The 11,214-nt window shown below is 58.8% G+C and overlaps 1 protein-coding gene across 1 annotated transcript; it reads left to right on the plus strand.

Moving 5' to 3' along the window:
• Positions 1-4,484: 4,484 nt before the first annotated feature.
• On the plus strand, positions 4,485-10,536 carry S1PR4 (sphingosine-1-phosphate receptor 4). Its single transcript, XM_003819255.6, has one exon. It carries the CDS (start codon positions 4,879-4,881, stop codon positions 6,031-6,033), a length of 1,155 nt encoding a protein of 384 aa, XP_003819303.1. The 5' UTR covers positions 4,485-4,878; the 3' UTR covers positions 6,034-10,536.
• Positions 10,537-11,214: the final 678 nt, after the last annotated feature.

An 11,214-nucleotide genomic window follows, 5' to 3' on the forward strand; every position in this document is an offset into this window, starting at 1 on the left:
TAAGTCAGGATCAGGGTTCAGCCAGGGATCAGGGCTCAGTTCAGGATTGGGGCTCAGCCAGGGTCAGGGCTCAGTTCAGGATTGGGGCTCAGCCAGGGTCAGGGCTCAGTTCAGGATTGGGGCTCAGCCAGGGATCAGGGCTCAGTCCAGGATTGGGGCTCAGCCAGGGTCAGAGCTGAGCCTGGGGTCAGGCATCAGTCTAGGTTGGAGGTTGGGATTGGGACCTGGGGGTCTTGGTCCAGGATTGGAGGCTGTGTCTGGGATTAGGGTTCAGTCTAGGGTATGGACCGAGCCTGGGATCAGCATTCAGTCCAGGGTAGGGGGCTGAGCCTGGGATTAGGGCTTAGTCTTGGATGTGGACTGAGCCTGGGATGAGAGCTCAGTCCAGGGATTAGGGCTTAGTCTAGGATGGGGACTGGGCTTGGGATGCAGGCTCAGTACAGAGTAGGGGGCTGGGCCTGGGATCAAGGCTCAGTCTAGGACAGGGGGCTGGGCCTGGGACTCAGCAATCAGGAGTCAGTCTAGGATGAGGGACTAAGCCTTGGATCAGTGTTCAGTGCAGAGTAGGGGGCTGGGCCTAGGATCAGGGCTCAGTCGAGCATAGGGGGCTTAGCCTGGGATCAGGGCTTAGTCCATCATGAGGCACTCAACCTCAGAACACACAATGTCTCTCTGTGTAGGTGCCTGAGTCATGTGAGGCTGGACTGAGGCTCACTTGTCTACTCACTGGGCAGGGCAGTGCCTGGGCAAGACCTGGCTGTTTGTTTCCCTCCTGGCCTCACCTCCCAGCTGCCGGCCCCTCCTCCCCGAGCCCCACATCCCTCTCCAGATCCCCTTTCTGCTTGGTGACCTCCAGTGACAAAAGGCAGCTGCCTCCCCAGTCAGTTCCTCGCGTGGAGCCTCCCGACACTGTCCTGCTTCAGAACTGAACCGTAAGCAAAGGGAGGGGCCATGGGGCCCCAGCATGTGCTTCGATCAGCCCCCGTCTCCTGCCAGCCCTGCCCTCCCTGGGGTGCCCCTGCTTCTCAGGGCCGATACTGTGCCACTCATGGGACGCCTGTGTTCTCATGGGACGCCTGTGCCCTCATGGGAGGCCTGTGTTCTCATGGGACGCCTGTACCCCTCATGGGACGTCTGTGTTCTCATGGGACGCCTGTGCCCTCATGGGACGCCTGTGTTCTCATGGGACGCCTGTACCCTCATGGGACACCTGTGTTCTCATGGGACACCTGTGCCCCTCATGGGATGCCTGTACCCTCATGGGATGCCTGTGCCCCACATGGGGTGCCTGCATTCTCATGGGACACCTGTGCCCTCATGGGACACCTGTGTTCTCATGGGACACCTGTGCCCTCATGGGACGCCTGTGCCCTCATGGGATGCCTGTGTTCTCATGGGACGCCTGTGTTCTCATGGGACGCCTGTGCCCTCATGGGATGCCTGTGTTCTCATGGGACGCCTGTGCCCCTCATGGGATGCCTGTGCCCTCATGGGACGCCTGTGTTCTCATGGGACGCCTGTGCCCCTCATGGGACACCTGTGTTCTCATGGGATGCCTGTGCCCCTCATGGGACACCTGTGTTCTCATGGGATGCCTGTACCCCTCATGGGACGCCTGCATTCTCATGGGACACCTGTGCCCTCATGGGATGCCTGTACCCTTCATGGGACGCCTGTGTGTGGCTGCCATGATTACTACCTGAGACTGTCACTACGACAGTTACTACTGTTACTACTTGAGACCATCCTTACAAGACTGAACGAAGGGATGAATGTAGAAATGAAAACTTAAGACAAAAGAAACTGTTTTAAACGAAGGGGCCAGGGGAAGAAGAAGGGAGCTCCCTGCTTCTAGTGAGCAAAGGCAGCCCCCCAAGCTTCTACAGCCCTTCGTACTTATTGGGTAGAAAGCAGGGAGGAGGAAACGATTGGCCAGCTGCTTGATTGATCACACGTCCACGTTATTGCTAACAGGTTTCAGATTTGCCTATTTGCAAGAAACACTTGTGCCTGGGGCGTGACTGCCCTCAGCATTCCTTCTGGGCGGCAGACGCAGTTTGTCAGTTTGCCAACATCCTGCTTTCATGAGAACAGTTTGCTGTTTACTCACGTAGCCTCCAGTGGTATACTGAGTTGATCACAACCCTCATTCTTTCGGCCTTCAACACCTGAGCCCTCACGGGACATCTGTGCCCCTCATGGGACACCTGTGTCCTCACAGTACACTTGTGACGCTTCCAGGACACCTTACTGGTAGAATTAGTGTAGCTGCCCCCACCCTGAGGCCAAGGACACCATTGTCTCAGGAAGGCTGAAGACCACAGGCTCCTGGGGGGACAGAGGGCAGGTGGGGCCCCTCAGGACCCTCCTTGGTGGTAAGTGGGCCTGGCCTGGGGGTGATTGCGGGTGGCAGGAGGCTTCCAGCAGGGACTTATCCTGGGTCCTACTGACACTTCTGGGGCCTGCGTTATTTCCCAAATCACCCCACACCCCAAGGCCTTCTGGATGGGGACGAGTGGGGGGTCACAGACACTGGGGGAGCTGGAGAGCAGAGACCTCACACTCCATCCGTGACAGATGATGTCCAAGCCCCTACATGCCCCAGACCCCAGGGCAAGGCTGAGCCTCCCTCCTCAGACCCCAGGGCAAGGCTGAGCCTCCCTCCTCAGACCCCAGGGCAAGGCTGAGCATCCCCACTCAGACCTCAGGGTAGGGCCTCGCCTCCTCCCTTGGACCCCAGGACAGGGCCTCACCTCTCCCCTCAGACCCCAAGGCAGGGCCTTGCCTCCTCCCTTAGACCCCAGAACAGGGCCTCACGTCTCCCCTCAGACCCCAAGGCAGGGCCTCGCCTCCCCCCTCAGACTCAGGACAGGGCCATGCCTCCCCACTCAGACCCCAAGGCAAGGCCAACCCTCACCCCTAGACCCCAGGCAGGTTCAAGCCTCCCCGCTCAAACCTCAGGGCAGGGCATACCTCCCTCCTCAGACCCAGGGCAGGGTGTGTCTCCCCTCTCAGACCACAGCACAGGGCCTCGCATCCCTCCTCAGACCCCAGGACAAGGCTGAGCCTCTCCGCTCAGACCCCAGGGCAAGGTCATGCCTCCCCTCTCAGAACCTAGGGCAAGGCCAACCCTCCCCCCTCAGACCCCAGGCAGGTCCAAGCTTCCCCCTCAGACGCCAGGGCAGAGCCTGCCTCCCTCCTCAGACGCCAGGGCAGAGCCTGCCTCCCTCCTCAGACGCCAGGGCAGGGCCTGCCTCCCTCCTCAGACGCCAGGGCAGGGCCTGCCTCCCTCCTCAGACGCCAGGGCAGGGCCTGCCTCCCTCCTCAGACGCCAGGGCAGGGCCTGCCTCCCTCCTCAGACGCCAGGGCAGGGCGTGTCTCCCTCCTCAGACCCAGGGCAGAGCCTGCCTCCCTCCTCAGACGCCAGGGCAGGGCCTGCCTCCCTCCTCAGACGCCAGGGCAGGGTGTGTCTCCCTCCTCAGACCCAGGGCAGAGCCTGCCTCCCTCCTCAGACGCCAGGGCAGGGTGTGTCTCCCACTTAGACCCACAGCCACCTCACCTCAGGCTGAGTCACCGTGAGCCATTGTCAGCAGGGCCATGGGGATGGGGTGAGCAAGTCCCTACTTTTCCTATGCACCTCAATCCCAGTGGGGGGCTGCCCCAGGGGGCCAGCAGCTCTGCTCCCAGCAGGGTGAGCTCAGGGGCAGGAGAGGCAACCAGGAATCCCAAAATGGGGGCCTGGCCCCGAGACCCTACCAGCTTGTCCCTGGGGGTCTCTCTCCCTGGACGTGTGTGTCCTCCCATGGGCAGAAAGTTGGCCTCAGGCCACCTTTGTGGGCCTCAGTTTCCCCTTCTGTAACGCATCGGGCTCTCTGGGCCTCAGTTTCCCCTTCTGTAACGCATCGGGCTCTCTGGGCCTCAGTTTCCCCTTCTGCAACGCATCGGGCTCTCTGGGCCTCAGTTTCCCCTTCTGCAACGCATCGGGCTCTCTGGGCCTCAGTTTCCCCTTCTGCAACGCATCGGGCGCTCTGGGCCTCAGTTTCCCCTTCTGCAACGCATCGGGCTCTCTGGGCCTCAGTTTCCCCTTCTGCAACGCATCGGGCTCTCTGGGCCTCAGTTTCCCCTTCTGCAACGCATCGGGCTCTCTGGGCCTCAGTTTCCCCTTCTGCAACGCATCGGGCTCTCTGGGCCTCAGTTTCCCCTTCTGCAACGCATCGGGCTCTCTGGGCCTCAGTTTCCCCTTCTGCAACGCATCGGGCTCTCTGGGCCTCAGTTTCCCCTTCTGCAACGCATCGGGCTCTCTGGGCCTCAGTTTCCCCTTCTGCAACGCATCGGGCTCTCTGGGCCTCAGTTTCCTCTTCTGTAACGCATCAGGCCCTGTTGCGGGGATCAAGTCGGATGAGTCAGTGCTCAAGGGCATGCAGGCACTTGACATTTATTAGGCACCTGCTGTGTGCTGAGCGCCCGTGGAGCATGTGGGGAGACCTCAGTGGAGCCGACGGGTGCTTCAGGGGTGATCAGGGCTGGTGGGGAGGAGTCGTCCGGCTGGAAAGGGGTGGCCCATCCCGAGTGGGGACTCATTTCCCCTCCGTGACTGACAGCTCCGGGGCTCCCTGCGGGTCTCCGGCTTTCGAGGACAGGAAGAAGGCAGCCAGGGCAGGGGTGGGGGTCCTCACCGCCAGGGCGGCCCCAGCGTGTTGGCTCCAGGAGCCCGGGTGGGGGCCGACCGTTGGGGTGCCCCTCCCTGTCCTCGGCCTTACCTCCACCCTGGAGGGCACCTTGAACATAACAGGAAATTTCAAATAACAGGAAACCAAGACCAGCAAGGCGGGTGGCTCCACCCTGCCTCGGGGCCTCAGTCAGCCCCCGGGGGAGGCCATGAACGCCACGGGGACCCCGGTGGCCCCCGAGTCCTGCCAACAGCTGGCGGCCGGCGGGCACAGCCGGCTCATCGTGCTGCACTACAACCACTCGGGCCGGCTGGCCGGGCGCGGGGGGCCGGAGGATGGCGGCCTGGGGGCCCTGCGGGGGCTGTCGGTGGCCGCCAGCTGCCTGGTGGTGCTGGAGAACTTGCTGGTGCTGGCGGCCATCACCAGCCACATGCGGTCGCGACGCTGGGTCTACTATTGCCTGGTGAACATCACGCTGAGTGACCTGCTCACGGGCGCGGCCTACCTGGCCAACGTGCTGCTGTCGGGGGCCCGCACCTTCCGTCTGGCGCCCGCCCAGTGGTTCCTACGGGAGGGCCTGCTCTTCACCGCCCTGGCCGCCTCCACCTTCAGCCTGCTCTTCACTGCAGGGGAGCGCTTTGCCACCATGGTGCGGCCGGTGGCCGAGAGCGGGGCCACCAAGACCAGCCGCGTCTACGGCTTCATCGGCCTCTGCTGGCTGCTGGCCGCGCTGCTGGGGATGCTGCCTTTGCTGGGCTGGAACTGCCTGTGCGCCTTTGACCGCTGCTCCAGCCTTCTGCCCCTCTACTCCAAGCGCTACATCCTCTTCTGCCTGGTGATCTTCGCCGGCGTCCTGGCCACCATCATGGGCCTCTATGGGGCCATCTTCCGCCTGGTGCAGGCCAGCGGGCAGAAGGCCCCACGCCCAGCGGCCCGCCGCAAGGCCCGCCGCCTGCTGAAGACGGTGCTGATGATCCTGCTGGCCTTCCTGGTGTGCTGGGGCCCACTCTTCGGGCTGCTGCTGGCCGACGTCTTTGGCTCCAACCTCTGGGCCCAGGAGTACCTGCGGGGCATGGACTGGATCCTGGCCCTGGCCGTCCTCAACTCGGCGGTCAACCCCATCATCTACTCCTTCCGCAGCAGGGAGGTGTGCAGAGCCGTGCTCAGCTTCCTCTGCTGTGGGTGTCTCCGGCTGGGCATGCGAGGGCCCGGGGACTGCCTGGCCCGGGCCGTCGAGGCTCACTCCGGAGCTTCCACCACCGACAGCTCTCTGAGGCCGAGGGACAGCTTTCGCGGCTCCCGCTCGCTCAGCTTTCGGATGCGGGAGCCCCTGTCCAGCATCTCCAGCGTGCGGAGCATCTGAGGTTGCAGTCTTGCGTGTGGATGGTGCAGCCACCGGATGCGTGCCAGGCAGGCCCTCCTGGGGTACAGGAAGCTGTGTGCACGCAGCCTCGCCTGGATGGGGAGCAGGGAACGGGACAGGCCCCCATGGTCTTCCCGGTGGCCTCTCGGGGCTTCTGACGCCAAATGGGCTTCCCGTGGTCACCCTGGACAAGGAGGCAACCACCCCACCTCCCCGTAGGAGCAGAGAGCGCCCTGGTGTGGGGGCGAGTGGGTTCCCCACAACCCCGCTTCTGTGTGATTCTGGGGAAGTCCCGGCCCCTCTCTGGGCCTCAGTAGGGCTCCCAGGCTGCAAGGGGTGGACTGTGGGATGCATGCCCTGGCAACATTGAAGTTCGATCATGGTACGTGATGTTGCGGCCTCTTATTCCCCGGTGTGTGCATGTGTGGGGGCCGTGGCTCAGGGGGGCTGTGGATCTAGGGGCAGCCAGGTATGTCTTTGCTAGAGAGGGCCACGGGCCAGTGCCCTGTGAGGGTGGAGTGTGTGTGTGTGTGTGTGTGTGTGTGTGGACAACCTCTGGGCGTTGCGGGAAGTGGGGGTGACAATGACAGTTAATGCCGCCTCTTCTTGTTCACTTCCCCTTTAGAAATAGCAGGGCCCATGCCCCGGCTCTGGCCTCTGCATCTTTTGGGGACCCACTCTCTGGGGCTGGCAGAGGCACCACCTTGGCTTCCTGGGCTGGGGGAATCTTCCCTCACATCCCCTTCAGCATGAACGGCCTCGGCTTTCCCGGTGGGTAAAACAGTTTAATCACTGAAGCCGAAGCACAGGGTTGATGGTACATGCTCCCCGCCAGCCACAGGGGCTGACGACTGCCTGTCCCATGAAACTCCAGTGGAGACGTTTCAGCTCCACACCATTCAGTACGGGAGACGCCAGCCCCGCGGGGCTACGGTGCAAGCAGATAACTGAATTTCGAAGTGTAGGTTGTGTTTAATTGGAATCTGTTTATATTTCGGTAGCCCCATGGGGCGGGTGGCCGCAGTTTCAGTGCAGATGTAAATCCGGAAGCCTCCAGCACCTGCAGCTCATAGACAGCTCTCGCCCACCTTCTCCCAGGACCAAGCCAGTCCCGTCCAGTCCAGTGTCTGAGCAGAGTCAGAATCCACCCCACCCGCCGCCTGGGCTCAGGCAGTTCTGCTTTAAGTCATTATTTCTCCACTGTACGATGGGGAATGCGGTGTGTGGGGGCCATTTACCCATTAATACAGCAGCCGTGAGGCACACACGGCTATTGAAAATTCATGGAAATTGCTGGGCGTGGTGGCTGATGCCTGTAATCCCAGCACTTTGGGAGGCCGAGGCAGGAGGATTGCTTGAGTGCAGGAGTTCGAGACCAGCCTGGGCAACATAGCGAAACCACATCTCTACAAAAAATACTCCAAAATTAAAAAAATTAGCCCGAGCGTGGTGGTGCATGCCTGTGGTTCCAGCTACTCGAGAGGCTGAGGTGGGAGGATCACTTGAGCCCGGGAGGTCGAGGCTGCAAGGAGCTGTGATCACGCCAGCCTGGGTGACAGAGTGAGACCCTGTCTCTAAAAAAAAATTAAAAAAAAAAAATTCATTGAAATTAAATGAAAGTTAGGCCAGGCGCGTTGGCTCATGCCTGTAATCGCAGCACTTTGGGGGGCCGAGGTGGGTGGATCACGAGGTCAGGAGTTCAAGACCAGCCTGGCCAAGATGGTGAAACCCCGTCTCTACTAAAAATACAAAAAATAAGCTGGGTGCAGTGGCAGGCACCTGTAATCCCAGCTACTCGGGAGGCTGAGGCAGGAGAATCGCTTGAACTCAGAGGGTGGAGGTTGCAGTGAGCTGGGATTGCTCCACTGCACTCCAGTCCGGGCGACAGAGTGAGACTCCGTCTCAAAAAACAAAACAAAAACAACAACAAAAAAGAAATTAAATGAAAGTTAAAAATTTAGTCTCTCAGTGTATTGATTTGCTAGGGCAGCCATGACAGTCTCACAAATGGAGAGGCTTGAAAACAGACATTTATGCTGTCATAATTCTGGAAGCCGGAAGTCTGAGATGAAGGTGTGAGTAGGGCTGGGTCCTCCTGAGGCTGACGGGGATCTGCCCAGGCCTCTCCCAGGTCCTGCTGGTGGCCGGCGTCCTTGATGTTCCTTGGCTCGGAGAAGCGTCAGCCGCATCTCTGCCTCCATCTCCACGAGGCGCCCTCCCTGGGTCTGTATCCAAACTCCCCCAACTCCTTCAACCTTTTTTATTTTAAGAGATGAGGGGCCGGGCGCGGTGGCTCACGCCGGTAATCCCAGCACTTTGGGAGGCCGAGGTGGGCGGATCACGAGGTCAGGAGATAGAGACCATCCTGGCTAACACGGTGAAGCCCCGTCTTTACTAAAAATACAAAAAATTAGCCGGGCGTGGTGGCGGGCGCCTGTAGTCCCAGCTACTCTGGAGGCTGAGTCAGGAGAATGGCGTGAACCCGGGAGGCAGAACTTGCAGTGAGCCGAGATCAGGCCACTGCACTCCAGCCTGGGCGACAGAGAGAGACTCCGTCTCAAAAAAAAAAAAAAAAAAAAAGAGATGAGGGTCTCATTAAGTTGCCCAGGCTGGTCTCAAACTCCTGGGCTCAAGTGATCCTCCCACCTCAGCCTTCTGAATAGCTGAGACTACAGGAGTGCACCACCAAGCCCGGCTCATTTTCCTATTTTTACATTTATTATTATTATTGTTATTATTATTTTTTTGAGAAGGACTCTCGCTCTGTCGTCCAGGCTGGAGCGCAGTGGCGCGATCTCAGCTCACCACAACCTCCACCTCCTGGGTTCAAGTGATTCTCCTGCCTCAGCCTCCCGAGTAGCTGGGACTACAGGCACGCATCATCATGCCCGGCTAGTTTTTGTATTTTTAGTAGAGACGGGATTTTGCCATGTTGGCCAGGCTGGTCTCGACCTCCTGACTCAGGTGATCCATCTGCCTCCCAAAGTGCTGGGATTACAGGCGTGAGCCACGGTGCCCGGCCGATTTCCCCATTTTTATAAGGCCACCAGTCATACGGGATTAAGGGCCCACCCTGCTCTGGTGTGACTTCATCTTAACTAATGCCATCTGCCACAACCCTATTTTCCAAATAACATCCTATGCTGAGGTCCTGGGGGTTAGGATGTGACCATGTAGATTTTGATGGGACAGTTCTTTATTTTCTTTTATATTTTAGAGACAGGGTCTTGCTCTGTCACCCAGGCTGGAGTGCAGTGGTGTGATCATAGCTCACTGCAGCCTCGATCTCTTGGGCTCAAGTGATCCTTCTGCCTTGGGTTTCCGAGTAGCTGCAATTACAGGTGCACACCACCACACCCGGCTAATTTTTATATTTTTTGTAGAGACGGGGCTGGGTGCCGTGGCTCACCCCTGTAATTCCAGCACTTTGGGAGGCCGAAGCTGGTGGATCACCTTAGGTCAGGAGTTTGAGACCAGCCTGGCCAACATGGAGAAACCCCGTCTCTACTAAAAATACAAAATTAGCCAGGCGTAGTGGTGCATGCCTGTAATCCCAGCTACTTGGGAGGCTGAGGCAGGAGAATTGCTTGAACCCGGGAGGCCGAGGTTGCAGTGAACTGAGTTCGTGCCACTGCACTCCAATCTGGGTGACAGAGCAAGACTCCGTCTCAAAAAAAAAAAAAAAAAAAAAGAGAGAGAGAGAGACAGGGTCTTGCTATGTTTCCCAGGCTGGTCTCAATCTCCTGGGCTCAAGTGATCCTCCTGCCTCAGCCTCCCAAAGTGTTGGGACTACAGGCATGAGCTACTGTGGCTGGCCAATTGCAGACAGATGGAACTGTGGCCGGCCACTTCACCAGTGAAGTCCCAAACACCCCTCTGCAGGCATGATAAGCTAGGTTAGTTCTTATCTTTTCCTGATTCCTGTTCTCTGTGTGTTTAGTGGGGACCACAGCAGGCAGGGTGGGGTGTTGGTGGAATTTGGGATGAGTGGAGTCTGGGCAGGCCTGGAGCTCTCTGTCTGCCTTCTGGGCCCGTGTTGGCTGACCCTGTTGCCCCCTCTGCCCTGCTTTGGCTGAGCTGAATTATTTCTTGGTCCTTCCCGTCTGGGGGCTTTTCTCTTAACCTCCTTTGTTGTCCCTGATAGAGGGGCCTTGTTAGCCCGCACCTTCCCTCTTTCGTCACTTGACTTCTGCCTGCTCATTCTTTGTACCTTAGTTTTAGCGTCACCTCCTCCAGGAAGCCTTCTTTGATTTCTCCTCCTCCCTAGGTCTCCTCTAGGCTCCCACAGCTGCCTGTGTTCCCTGCATGACAACTCTGCTTTATACTGGGCACAGCTTTCCCTCGTTCTTTACTCATCTGCTCTGGCTCATCTTTTGAGTTTCAGCTTAAGTGTCACCTCCTCCAGGAAGCCTCCTCTGATTTCCTCTCCTCCCTAGACCTCCTCTGGGCTTCTCCCAGCTGCCTGTGTGTCCTCTATCCCAGCTCCCATCGCCCCTGGTCACACAATCCACCTCCTCCTTTGGACTTCGAGCTCCGTGTCGGTGGATATTGTGGCTTTGCCGGGGTCCCGGCTGTGTCCCCAGCACCCACCACACGGCCTGGCACACAGTAGGTGCTCAGTGACCCAGCAGCACGCTCAGAAACTCCCTTTCTAGCCGGGCGCGGTAGCTCACGCCTGTAATTTACAGCTACTCAGGAGGCTGAGACACAGGAATTGCTTGAACCCAGGAGGTGGAGGTTGCGGTGAGCTGAGATCAAGCCACTGCACTCCAGCCTAGGTGACAGAGACTACATCTCAAAAACAAACAAACAGAATTCTCACATGCTGCTGGCAGGGAGAGTGCTTGATTCTTTATCATTATATCTGAGGAAACTGAGACTCTGAGAGGTGAAGCGACTTGCCCAAAGCCACACAGCTGGGAAATGGAGGAGTTGGGATTTGAGCCCAGGCTCTTAATCAGCACCAGTGCCACTTCTCACTTGGGACAGAAAGGAAGCCCTGACTCCTTAGGCAGCCGTACGGAGCCTGGGATGATAACGTGCTGAGAGCCAGGGCTACTGTCTGCTGCACCCTGGGGCTCAGTCTCCCCATCTGTACAAAGGGACATTCCTTAGGTACCTCTAGCCCTGAGACACTGGGTTTTAACTTTAAATTTCTGATGAACAACAAATACTTTTTTA

This window comes from Pan paniscus, chromosome 20 (assembly GCF_029289425.2).
Source record: "Pan paniscus chromosome 20, NHGRI_mPanPan1-v2.0_pri, whole genome shotgun sequence".
In the NCBI taxonomy this organism is placed as follows: Eukaryota; Metazoa; Chordata; class Mammalia; order Primates; family Hominidae; genus Pan; species Pan paniscus.